Source organism: Thermobia domestica, chromosome 9, assembly GCF_964235325.1.
Source record: "Thermobia domestica chromosome 9, izTheDome1.hap1.1, whole genome shotgun sequence".
Taxonomy (NCBI): Eukaryota; Metazoa; Arthropoda; class Insecta; order Zygentoma; family Lepismatidae; genus Thermobia; species Thermobia domestica.
The window spans coordinates 97,548,044-97,571,375 of NC_137462.1; the positions used below are offsets into that span (position 1 = coordinate 97,548,044).

Here is a 23,332-nt window from a genome sequence, read left to right on the forward strand (position 1 = left end):
AAATTAGTGATTAATGAGCATTGGAACGCGTTAAATGATCATAAAACTGTTTGTAAGTACTGATAAAGGCTATGCTATCAAAAGTTCTGGAAAATGTGGATAACCATTGTTTCCAGTACATGTAGAAACATAAATAGTACCGGTATGCATGGTGTGAATAAGTTCCAAAAACCGTAAAATCACAATGAACTCTTTATAAGATTTCCAAAAAATACATATATATTTTTTAAACATCAAATACACCAAGGCTGACTATTTAGTCTTTAATTATATTAAGACTTTACTCTATCTTGAAGTGATCAAATTTCCAAAAGTGCATAATTATTTTCTTGTGTTTGTATATTTGGTGATATGGAAAGGCGTACGCTGTCATTACCTAACATAAAAGACTGAATAATGATGTAGATCAAAGATTTCTCAATATGAAGTGAGAAGCCATTTACATTTCTTGCTTTTCTTCGCCAACAATTGTTAATTAGATATCTGTTGCTTTAACACACAAGGATATGATGTAAACAACATATTTTTTTCTTCACTCTCTTCATTAAGTACCTATTTACAATTATCATTATTTCATACCATTTTCTGTTTACTGTTTCGCTACGAGCATTTGTAAATTATACACAGAAAATTACAAACCTAGTTACACACAAATGTAAGATTTGTTTTCCCTTGTATTTCAATTTTTGATTTGCTTTGTGCGTGGAATGTTTGTTGCGACTTTCTAAGAAGCAGACTGTAAACCATAGACGTAATTATTTATAGTTTGAAACAAATTGGCGATAACTAAAAATGAAATAATTTCATTACGCTGACAATTTTAAGATTACGCATATACTGTACCTAAGTATATCAGGTAAATATCTATATTCTAGTATAAAGAATAAGATTATGCATTACATACAATATCAGTTTTAGAGTTTAGCCTACACATTTTCAGAGAAAGATAATACAGTTAATTGTTATACTACTTAATTTCTTCTTCTTCTTCTTCTAATATTATTATTATTATTATTATTATTATTATTATTATTATTATTATTATTATTATTATTATTATTATTATTATTATATAACATCTTAGCATCTCTTCTTAATAATCATCTTGAAATATTCATCGTTAGATTCGATTGCACGCACTTCTGTACTAAATTGAGCTTAAAATTTTCTAAAGATTCTTAAACCCGATGAAAATACAATATTTTCGCATACCGGAAATTATTACTTTAACTTATTCTTTCACTGTAAAAATTAAGTTAATACAAACATATTTAGATTGTACTTATGTATAAAAAGCAACGTCAGTTACTTCAATATATGGAAGATTGGTTCAATGCTGGTTTGACGTCTTCAAGTGGCGCCTTTATCGGGAAAGTTAGGAACTACTGCCTACCGCAATGTTCTTTTACTCGTTCGAAACAGGCATTGTTCTCATTATGACTATTTCTTTTAGTTTAACGCCCTATGTTTATGCCCTTCAGAGTAAAGGATATGAATGATTAATTAAGGTAAATGATTATGAATTTTTTGTGCTCCTCTGGAATCGAACCCAGAGCCTTGTACACTGAAGGCACACGGGCTAGCTACTAGGCCAATTGGGAGGGCTATGACCAGAGCCGTAACTTGTGGGAGGACAAGGGGCAATTGCCCCCCAGGGAATCTCCTCGCCGTTCCAGGGGGCCAATTTATCACAAAATTTTCTCACTCCATATACGATACGAACATGAGATTATAAACGAAGCATCAAACAGATTCACTACATTATATAAACAAAGCAACACACAAAAGGTAAATAGAACAAAAATGAAACGTGGACCCATTTCAGTAATATTTATTCGTATGGCTTTGAGATTTATCAATATTGTCCCCTTAATAATTTTGTCATGTATGGAATGTGCCCAGGCAGTGACTAACGGTCCCGCAGATCTTGCCGTGCGGGAGGGCCCACAGGCTCCGGAGGGTCCATAAAGAGTAAGAGAAAAACGGTAAGAGGATGCCCAAGAATAAGAAAAACAACTTTTTCTAGGGTGCCCAAATACGCGTATTAATGCTTGCCCCCCCCCCCCAGAAAAATCTAAGTTAAGGCGCTGGCTATGACTCAAAGGCGCATTCATCGCCATATATTGTCCAGTAGTTCGCATTGCCAGAAACCTATTTAGGGGAGAGTCTAGAAGGTCCTTATCTCCTACCACTTTGAATACAGAATTAGCCAAGCAGATTCCCTTTGTGTCGACGGCGCACGTTGCACGAAAAGTTTATAAGCCAAACGAAGAAAATACGCAAAAGTTGAATAATAATGGTAATAACATGATTAAAGTCAGAATAAAGCCTATTCAAGTATTAATTCCTTTAACGAGTCTATTGGCTTCAATGATTGAAGTTGAGTGGAGTTTTAACATTGTACTTCCAGTACACAGTTGCGTAGGAGCGAGCACGTTAACACTGTCCTGCTAATGCGCGGCACGCTATCGTACAGTGCTCCTCTGCCTCACAACAACCTACTACTACACCAAAATTCATTAAAATATAAGACAACAATGTTGAAAGAAAGGTATGCATAAAATAAGAATTACAATTAGGAATTAGATTTCTGGGCTTTCAGCATTTGTGGCCACATTAGCCCGTCACGTATGAGGGATGCACGAGCACACTATCCGAGCAAAGGGAAGGAAGAAAGGATTGGGAAAGAAAGGAAGCTGTAGGTCCTGTGTTATGTACCACCCCGACATTTGCCTGGTGTGAATGAGGAAAACCTTACTCAGGATGGCAAGCCTGAAAAATCTTTCACACTTTTTCTACCAAGTGTTCCCATAGGAAATCGAACCCAGGATCGCTCGCACCAAAGAGGAGAGCGTTAGCTACTACTCTAGGCGGGTCTATGATAAAATAAGTTTATTATTATTATTATTATTATTATTATTATTATTATTATTATTATTATTATTATTATTATTATTATTATTATTATTATTTCCTACTTTGTTAAAATTTTGTACATTGGAGTGAAGGACCGTAAACCCCTTTCGACCTAGTGGCGGCAAAACGAAATAACGACCCTGTTTCCAAATTTTGACTGTAATTTAAGCCTAGGTGTTGACCCGAGTCACCTGCCTGCTCTACATATAGGGGAAAGCAGGGCAAAGCGAACCAGTTAACTTCAACAGCCTCAAGTAACAACTAAAATTAGGACAAGGAAACTAAAACTTTGAGAAAATATTTTATGATTATTAAATTTCCAAATGATAATATAAGAATAATGATAATCTCACATATGTAAGTGATATTACGTAATAACTGAACTATTACAATTTATTCGCTTTGCCTCAATGGTTGGGCAAAGTGGATCATGATAGTGGGGCAAAGTGAATGAGCGAAAACTCACATATTAAAGGCCAGAGTTTAGTATAAATATGCAAAATATAAGTTATAACTACCACCTAAACGAACTGCTTGACATACAGAAATACTGAAGTGCTTCACATTTTAGTCTAATACAATTAAATGCGGAATTGGATCTACACTAGGCTTGCATACACACTAGACCTAAACATATTTAAAGAGCTCAAGTCCATATAGGTTTAATTTCTTATCAAATAGGCAGTGTTCTATGTGTCTAGTTTCTTTTAATCAAAAGCAACCTTAATGACAACAATCTGCGTAACAGCTATCAAACTGAAGAAAGCAAATTAGAGCTTAGAATATCACATTACATGCTTGGTTTGCACAGATCACAAACGTAAATATCTTGACTCTCATAATCAGTGCAATTTTCCTGAAACCATGATAGACAAATAGAGCATTGGATCCAGTCTTTCGGTAGGGGGGTGTGAATAATATTCATGACAAAACTTGCACTGGTAACTACCGTCTTCTTCTCAAGATATTGGAAGAAGTGATTTTTTTCTTCGTAATTCCATATGTATTTGGTATATTTATAGCAGCAGCAAAAATATTTCTTCTTGCAGAAATATCTTGATCGGTACATTTCCTTCTTTATTTTTCTGGTAGTTCCTTCAAGGAAAGTGCACTAGTACCTGCTTCGGTAGACTTATTGGACTTGCTATACTTCTTTGCACTCTTCTTTTGTAGAGATTCCTTGACAGGAAATCGCTATTCGTTTTACCCCTTCTAAAATTATTCTCTTTGCCCCACACTATCACACGAAACAAAATAATATCTACAGCATATAGATTGCGTAGTTACGATTACTTCCAAATATGATAATAAAGTTAAAACCTCACACTATTCATGCATGCTATGTTCGCAAAAATTCCACAGAATAGTAGGAAAAGATTCTGAAACCCTTATCTTGTGATTTTTTCATAGCAAAATGTGTAATTTCTTTTCTTCTTCTCTCTCGTGGAAACAACAACACGTAGACATTACGCATTAACGTCCTTCTCTTCTTCCACTAATGACGTCACAAACTTGGTCAATCACTTCCTGCCATCTATATTAAATTGACTGTAAATTACGTTATTGGCTTTGCCTCATATATTCACTTTGCCTCCCCTTCCTCTACATTAAAATCATTCTTAACTAGAAGCTCTGTTTACATTTAACTTTTTTTTGTTTGTTTGTTGCAATTAAATCTCCATAATAATTTTAAATCGGCAAATCGCCTGCACGCTAGCGACATCTATTGGTGTAAGACAGCGTATGTAGCGATAAGTAGTAGCATGACTGTTTCATGCACAGACTGTGAAGTTTCTCTTTTATCCTGTAACTAGTAGTTTGATTCAGCAAATTGACAGCACCGTTTAATACCCAACAATACATCAACTGTCGACATCTATTAGCGTGACTGTTTATTATTAGAAAAGACTTTACCATTTATCATTAGGATTAGGTTTGATGTAATGTTACTCCATTTACCAAGTTAAACATCGTAATGTCTGTGTAGCAAGTTCTGTTTCATTGTACTTTGTAGACCTACAGTCTATCTTTAAATAAAAGCGTAATCTAATTTATTCTTTTATTTTATTTATTTTTTCAGTATATGGTCTTCAACAATGTTGAAATTTGGAATAGTTTTAACATGTATTTTACTCCTTACTCCACAAGTCTATAATGTAAGTAAAACATCCAATTTTTATTTTCAGTTTTGTCACCTTAGTGTATACAATTTATATTATTCAATTGCTGTTTGTAATTATAAATTTATACAATACATAAATCCCAGAGTCCCCATCCTTCCCACCCCACTAATCAACAAACCCCATGATAATTTATTTTGCTTTTCCAAAAGCTGGGGGCAGAAAAACCCCAGACTATGATAAGTATATCATGAGTTTTTCCTATAAACTTTCAAAAACATATAAATAATAGCTTTAATTATTTTTGTCACTCAAAAAACTGTGGGGACTAGGCCCCTCGGCCCCGCGTTAGATCCGCAACTGATTCCAAAAATAATTGAAGTACATACCGGCCAAATATTAATTTTATTCTTAATCGAATATGTAAAATTAGGTAAATTCTTGCTTCTTTGCTCTGAAATATAGCATAATTCCTATTATCAAAACTCCAACCATCAGAACTCCGACTTCAATTATCCGAATTCCAATTATTCGAACTTCAATTATCCGAACTCTAATTATCCGAACTCCAACTATCCGAACTCTAACTATCCGAACTCCAATTAGCCGAACTCCAACTATCCGAACTTCAACTATTCGAACTCTTATTTTTATCCTAAATCCAACTATCCGAATTTCAATTATCCGAACTTCAACTATCCAAACTCCAATTATCCGAACTCAAACTATCCGAACTCCAATTATCCAAACTCCAACTATCCGAATTCCAATTTTCCAAACTCCAACTGTCCGGGTTGATATCAGGAAATCAAATTCCATTGTGGTTATATTGTTAACGAATGCGTCTTCGGCGCGGAAGACCCGGGTTCCATTCTCGGTGGGGGCTCATATGCTTTGGATCCCACATTAGACTGTAAGTCCATGTCTCATATAGTTTCGCTAAAGAAAGAGATGCTAAACCCCAAAAGCAAAACAATATTAAGAAACAAAAGAATTTTAAAACTATTGAGAAAAGGAAACTGACAAAGAAATAGAACCTAAGCTTAGGAAAGAAATATAATTGAAAATATGCAGGATATAATCGCGAAAATTCTTTGCTGTTCCGAGTGTAACGCTGTAGATGACATAACCAAAGGTTAAAGTGCGATTCTATGAACCCGGAATTTCAAATTTTGAGTGATGATGAAATTATTCATAGCGCATGAAATTGTTCGAATCTCAAGAGTTGGGTGAATTATGTAATGACGTGACTTTAGTTGAGCTCGAAAAGGGACCTACTGCGACTAAGTAATTCGTTTATTTTTATACTGGTTTGAAGAGGATGAAACACCAGCCTGAATACGACCACGTAAAATTTCTTTTCGTTAATCGTTTGCAGGACTTCGCAGCATATAAACGAGTATTTGAGAAAAAACAATTAACGTTGTTGGAAACGCTCTACAGATATGTAAGTACAAACTGCAATGACTGTACTTTTTTTTAATTTTCTGTAGAAAGAAATGGAATGTTGCCTCATCACTGAAAAACGACGTCACAGAAAGTCATTATCTTGATTTACACGCTGTAACACTAAAGAGCATTCTTCAGTTGCATCTTGTAGACATACAGTCATTGATGCTTTTAAAGAATAAAATGAAGTGTGGAATAGGTTTTCTCCAATTGCTTGGCAGCAGCCTAAACTGATTTGATAAGCATCCTTTGAAACACTTGGATGCATCTCAACATCCGCACTGGTGTTAGATCGATCAGTCCATTTGTGATGAAGAACATTAGCAGGTTGCATAAACATACTATGCCACACAAAGACGCTAGGTCTGGAAGAAAATTGCTATCATTAGTTTTCCGAAGGTTGCACTGTACTAATGTGTCTCATTTGGTCTCTATGAACCAATACACTCATTCCGCTTTCCGCTGTGACCTCCACATGACCATTCTCGGGCGATTCCCCTAAAAGAAAGTATGATCACTAATTATTCAGGATAAAATATAATATTAATTAAAAATTCTCTCCCTTCTTCCATATTAAGCTGGAATTTTCAAAATTCATACAAATAGATAAGATGTCTATTCCCTGTCATGTTGATTCTCCTTTCGTAGATTTCGTGGCTTTTTCCCTTTAAAAGAGTGTCATCGTGGGTTTCTTCCGAAAACAAGTGGTCTTGCAAAACTCAATCACGAGTGAATCGTATACTGTATATGCACTTTTTAATACAAGTATTAATCATTAGTGTATTTAAATCTTTACTATTAATGTGGACCCAAAATTACGGTTTCAACTACTGCAATAACGTAAAAATAAGTCAGTTCGTGAATATAAACCGTAATTATGTAATTGTAAACATGTAAACACAGAAAACTACTACTGTAAGATACTGCACGATCATTTCCAGGGGCGGATCAAGGGGCGCCGCAGTCAGAGGGCGCCAAAACGAGCCTCAAAAGTAAATTTTATAACGTATTTTCCACTAACTTTTTTGGTTTATATTTTTGTAAAGTAGCATGAATTACATCATCTTTGTCCATTCTACCATGGAAGAAGAGAGATTCATAGTACTAGGGGGGCTGTATCGGTAAATGGAGACATGGTATGTAGAAGAAAGAGTGGAGGGGGAGTTGGTATTGTTTTTAGCGGGCCATGTTCTTTGTGAATTTTTCTCAGTCAATGAATGTTATTGGAATTTATATATGTTACTCTTTTAAAGTGATAGAGGAAGGGGGAACAGTATATACAGCACTTAATTGTGATTTTTTTAGAAATGACACCACACGCCAAACTGTCGACCTGTGTTGAAAGTAGTATCCAGGAAATGTTGTTTCGCTATGTACACTTCTTGCCAAATCATTCATTTCGACAGTGTTTGTGAAACCGAATATACCACTCTGCAATAACATAGGAGGGAGTTAGAAGCGGCACTACGAAAAAAAAAAAATCAGTGACTACCTTTGTATCCTTCCTCCCGCCACGCAAAACCCGTTCAACATATGTGAAATGTATTTATTGGTATTTCATGTTATTAGAATTGATATATGGTAGAATGATTCCTGATGTTATTGATATGACAAAACAATTTACAATATGGCAGTAATCATGTCATCATTAGTAGTATTCAATGGTGAAACAGAAATAGGACAGACATTAATTCCTGTTTCACTACATTAAGGTGAGATAGAGATCATTATGTAAATTGCCAGCAGGTCTGTACGAAAACAAGAATAGGGCAAACAGAGAGACGCCATTAATTTGGGATGTTGAGTCCAAGTGGTCTATTTTTAAATATATACGTAAATGGGGCACGAGAAAAACGACCTCAAAGTTGGTACGTTTATACCTATTTATATTTACAGCATAAAAGGCACAATTAGAAGTTGATCCAAGTGTGGGCACTTTTACCATTGCCATAAGCAGTAGTTCTTTCGTATGTATACATCTAGTGGCTCAAACAATTAGCTCTTCTTCCTTTTCCGTTCGCATGTGAAGTCCCTATATGTGATATCTATTAACATACTAATGACATCTTGAAGAATATATATGCAACTATGAACTTCAATTAGCATTAATAAGAATATTGTTTCTTAATTTGATAAGAACGTTAGAAAAGATAATGGACTCATATGTAAATATTGGTAAATTTTGTTTTTCAGTTACTGTGACATCTCGACTGAGGAAAGTAATTCGTTTTAGATAGGTGTTCTTACGTATCCTGAATCTAATTATCCATTATAAAATAATGTACAGTAGAAACCCAATTAATTAATTCTACACCAACGTATATGTTAATATAAAAATCAATTTACATGTTATTTTATACAAAACAATACAAAGAATGATACAATTTTCCTTTCAAATAACAATGATAAATATAATATTGTAACATGAAAACAAATGAAACCAAATACGGTTATAATACTGTGCTATCTTTGTCCATTCAACACATCGTTTTAAAAGGATATGATCTATATATGTGGAGAATTCTTTTAACAGGAAGGTCAGCATTCGCTGATAATTATATAAGAAAGAAGAAAGACAGTGATAGTAAAAATAAAACGGTTTGGGGAAGTTTTTGTACATATACATCATTAAAGGTTCTCTCACACAAATTTTATTGTGTTCATTAGTCGACAAAAAAAGAAAAAAGTACAAATTTCGCACTTTACAAAAGTGGTTTAATCAAACACGCAGATCGGTGCAAGCCCCTTTAAATAGGTATTTCCAAGGAAGCAAAAACCTGCGTAGGAATTCCTTTCTTTTCCACAATTATCGACAAAAATTCAACGTATTCTTTCAAAGCATAAAATATCTGCTTTTAATATCCCCTCGAAAAGTTTAAAAAAACATCTTACCGGATTTAAAAGTTATTTTGTTGATCCACTAAATAAACCAGGTGTTTATCTTGCTCAATGTAAATGTGATTCCTCATACAGAGATCAAACGAAACACAATATTAACACCCAAATTAAATAACATATTACAAATCAAAAAAAAAAAAAGTTACCAGAAAAGAGCATGTCGGGATTAGCGCTTCACTTAAAACAATATTCACACAATATAAAGCAGATGAATGTGATAGGGTCAACAAAAACAAAGAAACAATGGGAGATTAAAGAATCATACTTTATTCACAAATATAAATCAGCTTTAAATCTGGATTTTGGCAACATTGATAGAATCTGGTTACTTACCTTTAATGTATATTTTGGCTCTGGCAATAGTGACGTAACATAGACATCGTGCTTCTTTCAACTGAGCTCGTTCCTTCGCACTGTGGCATTTTAGCATCCTTCACGTTATACTCATCTATTCTGGCGTATGTATTCCTCTTTCCAAACCTTTTTCTCTCATCCACTTTTATCCTTATTATCTTACCTCTGAAGACGGAACTAGTTTGTTGTTCCGATACGTGTGGAGAGTACTTAACTTCCCCACTTGAGGATTTATTGGTAAGTAACCAATTTTTTTGCTAATATACTATTCAAATTTAATTTAAGTAATACATTTATTTACAAATACAATTTCGTTTTGAAAAAAGCAAAGGGACTTTTAACAAGATTTGCGGAAAAAAATCATTAAAATCACAAGAATAAAATCCCAAATCCACATATAACCATTGGGTTAAACAGAAAAACTTTTGCTCAACATCACTAACAAAAGTATTATTACAAGGTCTTAGTGAAAAAAATCATACCACAAACAAAAAAGAAAAGATTTTAATTAATTTGATAAAATTATGTTGTTTTGAAATCGCAAGATGTTTCATAGTTCTCTATTAACAGAAATTTCTAGATGTCATAGTGACATGGAAATATTGCATATCAAATCAGTTTTGCTTTCTTGTGTTTAGCACGTACATTATTCATTGAATATTTTGTAGAATGAATAAAATGGAACAAAAGAGTTAGAATTGAAAACACATAAGCAAAAAATTGAAACTTAAAAAAAGAAAAAAACTCTCATAATTTCTTGCTTCTGGTGTGAGGCTACTTCTCCGATTCCTTGACAACGAATGATTTTAAGATTGAATTAGGAAGCACATAACCCGGGAATCCTAGAATGGGTGAAAATTCACCCAATGACATTTTTGACTAGCTGCCACTAGATGGCAAGTTAATCTAGTTAGTTGAGCATTTGTGTATTTTCATTCCAGCTAGTGCAGATTCAGTCAGTGTCACGTGCAGCTGTGTTGTGTGCGTAGTATACGCTGTGTCGGTAATTATTCGGTGAAATTTCACCCATTCTAGTAGTAAAGTAATTGTAATTCTCTAACTGTTTTGTCCGAACATGGCTTCTTTGCGAGGTCTTACAGAGGTTAAAATTAAAAAAATGTTAACGGATGAAGCAGCGGAAGGCAGTTAAGACACAGACGAGGAACCAGCATTTGTCGTTGACCCAGAGGATGATGTCGTTGAAGAAGACGACATAGAAGACGACGAAATATATGGCATTGACGACAGTGATATTGATCCTGACTATAAACCAAGTGATAGTTCTTCGACTGAAAAATCAGATAGTGGATATTGGTGCCAGCAAAAAAAAAAAAAAAAAAAAAAAAAAAAAACTTGAACTGCGTACTGGCGGTGTGCTAAGTCCTGCGCCTGAAATTACATCTATGTTTAGTGATAGTTATTGTCCCAGTGGCGATTTACATAGCGAAACTGTTGTGATAGCAAGTAGGAAAGATGAAATAATAGATGCGGAGAGAAGTGGTTCAAAATTACTTTCAGTGCCTACTATTTCAAAATTCAAGGTAAAAGGTAAGACTATGCTCGATATAGATACGATTTTCAAACCAAAACATAGTAATCCAAACATTCTTGAACTGCATAAGAAGGTTATTGTGGGCAAACGCTCTGCAAAATGGGCAACCACTGAACCGAAAAATAAGGGCAAAACTCCTGCAAAAATATTGTTAGGAAAATGCCGGGTCCGAGAGGAGATGCAAGAAAATGTACTTCTGAGTTGGATTGTTGGTCTCTATTTCGACGATGCAATGCTTGAATCCATTGTGTTGCACACGAATCAGGAAATGGCCGAAAATGTGGAGGTACAACCTGTTCCTGGACTTCCAGCACGAACGTCACGACAAGAAAGATGCCCCTTGTGCCGCCGAGATCTGGACAGAAAGTACGCTGTTCGCTGTTGTAAGAGCCAATCATTTGTTTGTGGTGAATACAGGGAAACAGTATGCAAAAGATGCAAGTGACATTATATGAAGAACCCATTGGTAGTAGTTTCCTAATGTTCCATTATTTCAACTATATTTTTCATCTAATGTTTTAAATTGCCTTTAAAAATCGTTGTAACATGTACACGTGGTATTTTATACTGGTCGTATCATAAAAATGCAACTTATTCTACAAATAAGCCGTGATGACAATTAGTCAAAATGCACTTTTCCGGAATTTTGTTTTGTACTATCATGAAAGGAATATCTACTTTAAAATACTTTGTGGACTATTGATTAGTACATATAAGAGAAGGTTATAGTATGGAAAATATAAAAATATATTATAATAAATATCATTAAATGTGCAGTTAAACCAAGATCATATGTACACGAAAAAAAAATAATAATTGATTGAAATACATTGATTTAACGTGAATTACAATTTATTTTTAAAATGTTTATAATATCTAGTGGAAAGTCACATCCATAGAAATAAAGCTGTAATATTACAATTCGGTGTTTTTGTATAAACGTAACAATAAAAATTATAATTAAATCAACGGGTGAAAATTCTCCAACTCTAGTATTACTAGGTAAAAAAAAAATCCTAGTATTCCAGGGTTAACCTTTATAAATACTTATGAGATGCTAGTAGCAGATACAGCAGTAAAGATTCATTATTTATTATAGTACCTTAATCCTTACTTTCCCAAGTACTGTAAAACGGTGATGTGATCTATCATTTTTCAGATAAAAAATTTCAATGTAATTCGAATTGGAAAAAACGACCCCGACGATGAGGTAATATTAGAGAAAACGGAGAAGGATGCTAGCGGTGGCGCAGAGAAAGAATTCAAACACAAAGAGAGTGGAAAGTCAAGCAAAATAATCAGAGGCATTCGAATATACAATCACGTAGGTGAAGATACACTCGTGTATAAATCCATTAAAATAAGCAGGAAGTCCGTGTTCCTTCGAGCAAAGGCAAAAGATGGACAACCATTAGACTTCACAGTTCAACTCTATGGCTATACTGATGAAACAGGTAAAAGTTCCTTTCTTGTTTTTAAATGATTTATTATGTGATTTGTGGATTATTTATACGTTATACTAAACTACTTAGAACCCATCAAATCATACTTCATTCATAAGATAAAATGTGTTATTTTCCTTATATTTTATCGGACACTTTGTCATCGTCAGATAATGTAAATTAAGGAAAGACTTTAGATTTAAGTGAAGTACAAAGAGTGACTGACTGGACCAGGACTCGAACCCGGAACTTTCGGCATACCATGGCGATGCGTTAACCACTACGCCACCCAGTCCACTTCCCAGAACAGCCACTCACTCTCTCACTCTCGAAGTGGGTCTCTCCACTCGGACCACGTCAGGGCCGGATCCAGGGGGAGGGGTGATCGGGGCGATTGTCCCCCCCCCCCAGAAGAGAAAATTTTCTTATGTTATATATAAATAAAACCCATCCCAGAGTTTGGAGCTCTTAAAAGTAGCTCTAAGTAGCAGTATTACCACCCACCGCCTCCCCCAGAAATCCGTTCTGGATTCGCTCCTGGACCACGCGGTCTATACCACAGACCGCTTCTGTGATTGGACAATCCCTGTGTACAGTGGCGGCGATTGGACGTTAAAAGTGGAAGGGTAAGATATGATCTGGGTATGTGTATATCAATGTTAGTGTTCCTGATTGTTTCTAGCACTTTGTTTGTTTGACGAAAGGTTGTATAACTAATAGGATACAATTTTTCAGTTAAAATACCGTATATCGTGTTTCATATTTAATTAAGTAAATTGACAAGAGCAACGCACATAGGTACTAACCCTGGATTCCTTGCTCATGAACATCTTAAAATTCTGTCTGGAAAATTGTGTGATCAGATTATTTAATAACATATTTGTAAAACAAATAAATAGAAAGGATATTATTAATCATACTAATGAATAATGAGGCTTGTTTTGTAGAAGTTATATTGAAACTGAGAATTAATGAACAACTTACATTTTTAATTCCACACTTGCCATTAAATTTTACTCTTAGAAAATGAAAGACAGTAAATACTACAAGCATATGCTACGACGCAATTGTAATATTAATTCCTTTGAATTGCAATTAAAACGCAATTCCTGTAGCTGTCTTAACTCCACGGAAAGACAAATAACCAATACACACTTACGCAACGACAAATATTATATGGTACCATTTTTTTTTTCTATGAACCAGTAATATATGCAAAAACTTTACATTTCCAAATGAAACTATATACATTAATCATTTTAAATTATGGCTTTTTAAAGGTAAATTATTGAATTTCAGTCAATCAGCTACAGCATCATCCCCATTTATCCTAGGATTATGGTTAGTACCTCATTCTCTTCAGAATAGAACAACCTTTCATGTGGTTTCATTTACGTTTTCCTATCATGTCCCTAAGGTGGGAAATTTTGAGGGAAATCTGTTTTTTTTTTTTTTTTTTTTTTTGTTTGTTTTCAAACTTTGATTCCCTCTGGACCCCCTTTGTTAATGCACAGATCTCAAAATTAACTGAAAAATACGAAGAGGTATACTAAATGTGCATTAAAAATTTCAAGCTTCTATCTTGAAAACTAAGTGCGGAAAAATGTTTACCAATGAGCTAAGAATATTCTCACAATGCCCCAGATGACCCGGATGTAATATAAAATTTTCCTGAGACATCCCTATTTACCCTATGATCGTTGTTCGTACATCACTCCCTTCATAATAGAACATACGTTCAAACGGTACCATCAACATGTCTCCATCATGTACTTGAGATGGGAAAATCATGAAGAAATGGATTGTTTGTTTAAAACATATTCATTCTTTGTACTTTTGCCCCCCTGTTTTAACGCAGAGATCTGAAAAATACTAAGGGGTGTACTAAATGTGTGTGCAAAATTTCAATCTTCTAGGTGCAAAAGTAAACTCGCCAAAAATATCTCTACAATACTAAAGATTCCCGTATAAAAAAGAATCTCAGGCAAAAATTCTCTGAGACATCCCTACTTATACTAGGATCATGGTTCGTACATCATTCTTTTTAGAACAGAACAGCCTTTCAAACGGTACCATTCACATGTCTCCATCATGTATCTGAGGAGGGAAAATCGCGTAAAAATGGATCTTTACTTCCAACGAAGTAAATATTTAATTTATGACATATACGATTTATGTAAAATTATTTATATGATTATTTTCCAATATATTCTTCGAAAAATCTCCAGCCAATTCTCAGTGATTTCTATATCAGATATATAATCTTTTTCCTGATTTTATATTATGCTTCATCACCGGAAACAATGTGACAATACATTTATACTTCTAAAAATATATTTCAAATCTTGTGAAGTTACCGAAAATAAAGAAATGTTAGTCCACTTCATTTTATTATCTTAGAAAGATTATTAATGCAAAAAAAGTAGAGGCCGTGGTGGCTCAGTGGTAGAACGTTCACCTCTGGTGCTTAGGGTCCCGGGTTCGGTCCTTTGTGGTGGACAAACACCGTGTGCGTGAGTTTCCTCGGGGTTCTCCCGTTTCCTCCTACTTTCTTCATTCTACTATTTCATTCTTTTCTCATCATCACCGTCTCCTTTAACCTAACCGACATAACCGTGAGACGTAAAACTCAAAGATTTCATTTCATTTCATTTGCAAAAGAAAGTATTTAAGAAACAAGCACTAGCCTTGTTTAAGAAGACAATAGTCGGTGAACTTTTTGATATATGTTTTCGTTTAAAGTATGTCGTCAGGGATTCTAGGAAAATGGCCGATACCTAATTAGTAGAGACTTCTGATACTTTTTGTTTTCTGTTTTAAAACATTTTTGCTTTACATCTTTTCTGTTTCTGTATGATTTTTCATACTATATAGTTTTAGAAAACCATATTCGACTCCAGTCTCAAGACTCATTTATAACAACTCAAGAGTTTAAACATATCACTCGTGTTCGAACCATTTTGGTTGCAGTTTGTGCTGTAACTATTGAAATCGGTTTATACAATTTAGAAGATACTATTGAATTTGATACAACTTAAACAATGTTGGCCGTCGATATGGATTTATATCTATTACAAGAGCACCTTTCACAGATGTTAAAGAAAGAAGATATCTCATCATTCTTTTGTATATATTGAGATAAATTGTTTTATTGGTATTTCTGAAACTATTTTATAAATGTAATGAAAAGTGGGCAAAATATATAATTTGGATATACTTGGTCATTTTATAATATGTCATTGTAACATAAGATAGGAAATTGTTTAGGTTTCAAATGTTAATCTGCATAGCAACCATTTGTTAGTTCGACATTTAGAATATTAGGAGGTAAACTAAGTCGATTTATACATAGTAATCACGTAAGCGCCTCTCATTTACTTTGCTTATTAATCAAATAGCCCAAAATGTATAACTGCTAAAATTTATAATAACAAAAATTCGGATTATTTTCGTGTATCCTTATTATAACATCAAAACGTCTCTGTGTGTCAGTCAGGCTCCTTAATAGTTCATAAGCAATCTAATAGTTGTCGCTAGAGTGCACTCAATTTGCAGACGAGTTAAAGGCTTGAGGAAAGAACTAGTATTGGTAAATTTTTGACGTAAGAAAGTGTCAAGGTTATACCAAGTGTCAAGGTTGCTAATTTCAATAAGCAAAATTTATGCTACTTTCTGCTTGTTAATCTTTTCGCAATCACAATCATGTTGAGGCTCTTAGAAAGACATTTTTACATATAATAGGTTTACATATGCACGTATGTACGTACATTATTTAACTGAACAAATTTTTCTGTAGATCTGTGTTGAGAATTTGCTGTTACGTTTATATGATTTGTCGTCATTTTCATAAGTATTCTGTAATGGCAGACAAATAACTTGAAAAAGTTCAGTTCCTATTTTTCACTAATCTGTTCTTTTTGACGTAAGAATTTTCATCTTTATTATTTTCAGCAACCACAACATTTTTTTTTTTCTAAATTTTCTTTGCATATAATACTCAAATTATTACAAGTAAGATAAGCCTCACCGCGTAGGAGTATATGCGTAACTGTTAGGCGTATGATTCTCACCCTTAGGAAAAGACAAACGAGAATAGATTCAAGATGCTTCTTAATGGTGCATCTTTTATTTATTTTACATATAGACCAGGGCACAAAATTTCGAAATCAAACGCACTCGCCAATCCAAAAATGATGGTCGCCAGTATGTCTCACGTACAAATTATGAGAAGTCTCCCCCTCCCCGGCCAACATAAAGACCATTGTGAAGATTTCACATTCCGTATATTCTCTCACTCAGTGATAATTACGTATTTTCGTGCGAAACAGAAACTGCGCAGTCCTGTGTGTTTAGGCAGAAACCATCCCTACTGAACCCTGGTCGCCAGCTCTAAATTTCTAGTCGCCAGTGGTGACCTGGTGACCGGAAATTTTGCGTCCTGATATAGAGTAAATAAGTAACATGTTCTGGTAGAATAAAAGCTATCAATTATTGTTTGACAACGAATGACATGTTTTTTAGCGCAATAAAAAATTCGTTTTTCCCCCTTATTTTATCGGAAACTATGCAACTTAACCTTAAACACGTAATTTTGTTCAGCTCAATATGACCTACCAATTCACGTGTGTTTTATCTTTAGACAATATTATGCTTAAAAACAAATTAAAAGTTTAAGAGTTTATCACAGTTTTAGCTTACCTCATTAACCCTATTTGTATACTGTCGTCTTTGCTAGTGTCATACTAAAGAACTTCATGAGAATATATTTCAGTGTGTTTCATCTTATTAGCTGACGTGGTTATTAGAGGCTTTCTATTTCAAGTATGCCTCTGCTGGCGCTGCTGTCGATGTGTGTTTTCTCGTACCTTCCTCGAAAGAGGAGCTAGACAAGTTGCTGTGGCCGCGATGTTTCAAATGTTGGATGTGGAAGCGTTGCCACAATGAATTATTTCACTGACTTTGCTGTGTGCTCTGTCTTGTTAGTCATTCTAAGTTAGCCTACGATCTTCACTCGTCAAAACGAAAGGACTGACTGACAAATTGGCAACACAGCCGAGGTCATTCACTTCTTAACCCGAAGGAGGATATCCTCCATTCAGAGGTTGGCGGGGATGGAGTCGAAGTATGTTTCACATATTTTCCGAGAGCACACTTGAAATAAAAAGGCTCTAGACAGCATCCACTTCTAAGTGTACAAAAAAAAAGCTCCGTTTTCTCGAAAACTACTCATGAGTGTTTTCTACATTCAGTCATATCATTTAGTTCTAGCCAATGACATCTCTTAATAGATATATGTATAATTTTTTCATAAGCACTATTAATACTATAGATTTGTTTTCTCTTTAACTCGGATGGCCAAGTAGTTTAAGGCACTAGGCTGGCGAGTAAGACTTTATCTGTTATGGGTTCGAATTCCGCTCAGAGCATGGGTATTATCTATTGTCCTTTCATCTCTTCCTTTAGCCTAAACTACACAATCGTGAGACGTAACACCTAAATATAAATAAATTAATAACATTTCTTTAACAACTTCTAGCATCGTTCTTCTCTTCAAATTTTGCTAACATTTTCTCATTCAAATTTTGTTCCAGAAACTTTTTTTTTTTCATTCTTCAATGGTACAGACATTCCAATGTTGCCAGTTATTTTCCATCACACTTTCATAATGTCTATGTTCCTGGCCCGTGTAAAACGATCTGCACAGGAAACACTTCACTTTTCAAATACCGATTAGAGTTTCTTTAATTCTGACTCTACTTTATGCTGTGCGTATACATTTCTTATGGAATCAAGACGGAAAAGGAACACCTTCCACATTTGTCTTAGTAACTGAACTAAAATATAATCAATTTTAACTGAATCTCAAGTCATTGAAACAGCTTTCTTTTTTGTTCATCTTTTTATTGACCCAGCAAATATTTCAGCATGCTTATAACACTGTAGTAGATAATGACATTATAATTTAAAGAGTATCTGTCTAAGGAAGTATTTTAGCAGCATGTGGTTTAGAGTGTTGAGTGAAAGAAAACACTTTTGTGTAGATTTTAATACCAGGATTTTTTTATTATTTTATTTTATTTTATTTTATTTTATTTTATTTTATTTTATTTTTTTTTTTTTTTTTTTTTTTTTTTTGTCTAAGTTCACAAGAAACAATGAATATGTATATTATAAGCTGAGAAAACACCAGTTGTTTTCTTTCATTTTTTTCTTTCTTTCTTTCCTTCGATAGTGGGAGACCCGGGTTCGATACCCGGCGGAAGCTCATGTGGTTCGAATTCCGCATTAATCAGTAGGTCCCGCATAGTAAGTCCTACAACATATAGCCTCGCTGCTGAAAGGAACGTTAAACTCAAAATCAACTCAACTCAACTCTTTCCTTCGAGAGCTATATGTTGTTGAGAAAAGTATAGTTTCGAAACGTTCAGTTCATGACGGCTCTTTGTTTATAGTCTGTGTGTATGTTTTGACATGTCTCTTCTTCCACTTCCTTATTATTGTATATTTTATTGAACTGAAAGAATAAGAAAACATTAGTTCTTATGCTTCTTTTTCTTAACTGGGTGAAATTGTGTTTTTATGTTATGTATGATTTATTAATAAAAGATTCTTTGATATTATTGATTAAAATTTTTTTATTGCTTGGGCTTGCTACCGAATTATTATCGAAAGATTTTTGTTTTCTCTTTTTTTAAGAGCCTGCATAAGGAAGAAAGATATTTTTAAAGGAATCTTTAGGGAAAATTATTCCATAGTGTAATCTTCTCTTGTAAGACATCAGATCGATGAAAATGTGTTTGATTACAGACAAATTTCAATACAGAAGTGTAACATGTACACCTCGCATAAATATAAATCTAGAAATCACTATTCTATATATGATTTCTTGATATATAGGTCATATTTAATCATTGGCAATAAATACTAAAATAAACAAGTTGAGAATGCTCCAAGAGCATTGAAAGAACGAACTTAAAAAGAATGAAGATATGGAGCGGGAACGATAACTGTCATTGTTCCTAGATGTAAAAGTAAATCTTTTCATCTGCACCTTCTTCTCTTTCTCGCAAAAATTAGCAAAATATTATCTCTCTATGACTTACAGTTCTCGAAATATGTCTGCTTAAATATCTAGAAATTCGAACATTTTGTCCAATATCGGCGAATGATGGCCAGTTGGCCAGTAGACAGTTAATCAGCGGCCACCGGTTGCTATTTGATACCAAAATATTTAGCATCGTTTTAGATATTGATCAACACCAATATGATTTCTCTATGACTTACGGTTCCCGAGATATGGCTCCTTAAATCTCTGAAAATCGGTCATTTTTTGTCCAATATCTCGGGAACGATAAGAGTGACGCAAAAACTTTAATCACTTTCTCTGATAGTTTTTGATACTCTATCGAATGCAGGGTTCAAAATTGAAAAAATTGCAAATAACAGACAGACAGGCACCCAGACACCCAGACATAGAAAATTCAGTAACGAACGTTTTAAGTTCGTTGAAAATGAATAAATTCTTTCATTATAGGAGTGTTACATTTTTTGAACAAAAGAAGATATTATTATGAAATGTGTGTGTGTGTGTGTGAATTTTGTCTACTTTTTGTGCAAGAGGTAAAGATTGTATATACTCCTGAATTTGTGAAGGTAAATTTCACAATTGAAATTAACCCAAATTTCTCCCCATTATTCCGTACAGAAACATTATACCGACAAATAGAAACCAGATTTTAAAGTTTATCTTATTACACAAATAAGAAGATGTGGACAGTTTTTATGCGTTAGAGTAGAGATATTTAAATAAAAGTAACATTTAAAAAAAATAGAAGTATTCACTAACAATAATATTTTGACTGGCACTGATTGACTAATATTTATAAGAAGTACATATATTATGCTACTTCTTATTAGTATTCGAACATAATAGTGTCATATGATGTTGATACTGTAAGAGCCCTTTGTTTGTAAAAGAAGCAACAATATGGGCTAAGTTTTCCTAAGAATTTCCTGAAATAAATAAATAAATAAATTTTTCCCTTAAACTTAATTAAACTACTCACTCAGCAAAACAATACTTGTTATTTCAAAAATAATAAAGTGTAGCCGTTTCGTGAACTATCCATTTGACTTCATCAGTCACTATGAATTATGTGAGCTGTGATAGAATTAATGTACAAGACAAATATGATATCTTTCTTCACATGTTACTTTACCTGAAACTAAATGCTTATAATAATTTTCGAGAGTTTCTAGCTTTCCACTCAGTAACGTCACATTAAAACAATTTATTATGAAAACGTTACCATTGTTAAGGGACTAGATAATTTAGTCCGGTATTCTGATTCTTCAAAATTATACAGTAGCTTCTTTCAAAAGTATCGTATTAGTGGATTTGAGATAGAGTTATGTTAAACATTAATGAATTAAAATGTTGTTGATTGATAATTATAGTAACTCACTCGACATTAAGTAAACAATGTAGAATTCAAAATAGTAACGTACTTGAATGGTGAATATTGTTCATATCTTCTGTATTTTCTCTCTCAGTCTTTCTCACTATATACTCGTATAACTACCAGATGTGATTGTTGCTGTATTACTAGATATTCTATGCAATTACAGGACTTTTTTCGTTTGAATTCTACATTTTTGATATTGCTACATGAAATCCAACGAATTTCGACTTCGAATGTCATCGCGACTAGAGAACTCAATTATACGTATATTGTTAGATTTTACTTTGTGATTATCCTGTCTAGTTGAACTAGTTTTGAGATATCTAGTCAGTAAGCTTATAACTGACTCTGACCTTACATATTTTTTACTTTTTATTTTTGTTACATTGGGATAAGAGACATTATAGAGTGGGCTATGTTTATAGTTTTTATTTCATACTCCCAAACTGCGTGGTCTATCGGGGTGGAACTTCCATTATTAGGTAAATTCAAAAAGTCGGTTACGGTATAGATTCCATAGACCCCATGTCCTTATTTATCGAAAATATAAAATATTTGATCCTGCTGAGCCGACTGTAAGGTAGTTGTGCCTTTAGGGACTTAATTGATAATTCACTAATTTTTTTCCGTATTAAAAAAAAAGAAAGAAAAAAAAGCAAAAAAAAAAGCTTTAGTACATTAAATGGCGTACAGGGACGTGGTTAAAGAGAATTAGATTTCAATATTACTTTTATGTCTTTCCGGACGCCTCGTTCTATCCGAATGACATTTTTATCTTTGGATACAACACTAATCTTCTTATGTTTACTAGAAGGGGGTGTCTCCAGATCCCTTTTCATCAAATATTTTAATTTTTCAGAACTAGAAATCTTGTATATTAAGCTTGTTCAATTGTATCATACCTCAGGGAAAATACACTCAACCGATAATCTGATATTCTGAGGAGCGAGTCCTCCAAAATGTCCAGTATTTGATCTTTATCTTATATCTACTAAATCGCTTGAATTACCGGAGTTTGATCTTTATTACCTAGCAGTAGTTTTTGCAACTCGATGATTCACTGAAAAATTAGGCGATCCACTTCCTTTCTTTTTTACCTTATTGCAAAGGGGTGCTTTAAAATGGATAGCATTTATAGCATCTCTTTGATACCTCCTGAGTTTCTAGCCTAGCGGGAAAGAAACTTTATACTAAATCTTCCCTCATTCACTTGTAAGGAAAGAAGAGAGAGAAATAGAGCGAGGTATCAAAATTTAGTTGAGCTTTTATTCATTTTTTTAAAAGTGGACAACTTTGGGATGCTTAATCAACTAACAACTCTAGATTTTTTCTTACTTTTGCTTCATTATATTAGGGTGTGCGGAGATATCTACATACTGCCTTTGAGAGGATTTGTAGAATTGTTATCTCCCAATTAAACACATGTAGTTTTGAAGAGAAAACAATTGAAGCCACGCGTTCCGTAACAGCACAACTCCATTGTTTGGCACTATATGAATTATATATATCGTTGTAATCGTCTAACTAAGCTCTGTCGTTTAACTTTCAAAACAACACTAGTTCCCGTATCTTCCGCATGTTACTGACGTGTTGATTTTCATTGCACACAAGTCCGTGAACCTGTGTTGTTCTGGAAAACAAACAGCCGACATTAGTTTAATATGGCTATGAATAATAACAGTACGCCGCATGGAGGCGTAAACATCAAGAAATATTAATGTGGTTAAAGTGGAACAAAAGTATGATTAAAACACCAAGAAATATTAATGTGGTTAAAGTATGATTAAAAATTTTAAGACTGTTTTTTCTAAAATTAAAGAACCGTCTTCACTTATAAACAACAAGAAAAATGGAAAGTGACATTTTATTTTTAAAAAAATCAATACAGATCAAATACCATAAGCAAGGTATCATACAGTTTAGTTACAGAAATATTCATGATGACAGGAAAAGTAAAAGTTGATGAGAAAAACTAGGAGAGAGCATATACAACTGAAATTCTCCTGAAAGCTGCTCAAGCCAGAGATATTGCAAAATACCTGTCCTCAATTTTATCTACAGAGCAATCTTATTTTCAGAGACTTCTGGACGAATATGGTAAAAATCAGCTTCCAGTGCTGAGAAATCAGGAAGTGATGT

At 33.8% G+C, this 23,332-nt stretch overlaps 1 protein-coding gene across 1 annotated transcript in view; it reads left to right on the forward strand.

Moving 5' to 3' along the window:
- The first annotated feature begins 712 nt into the window (after window positions 1-712).
- The window catches only part of LOC145694054 (uncharacterized), a 35,446-nt gene continuing 12,826 nt past the window's right edge, over window positions 713-23,332 (forward strand). Inside the window, exons 1-3 of the mRNA XM_081770199.1 lie at window positions 713-856; window positions 4,997-5,072; window positions 12,449-12,743. Coding sequence (XP_081626325.1) covers window positions 5,013-5,072; window positions 12,449-12,743 — 355 coding nt within the window. The 5' untranslated portion in view covers window positions 713-856; window positions 4,997-5,012. The remainder of the gene's footprint in view (window positions 857-4,996; window positions 5,073-12,448; window positions 12,744-23,332) is intronic.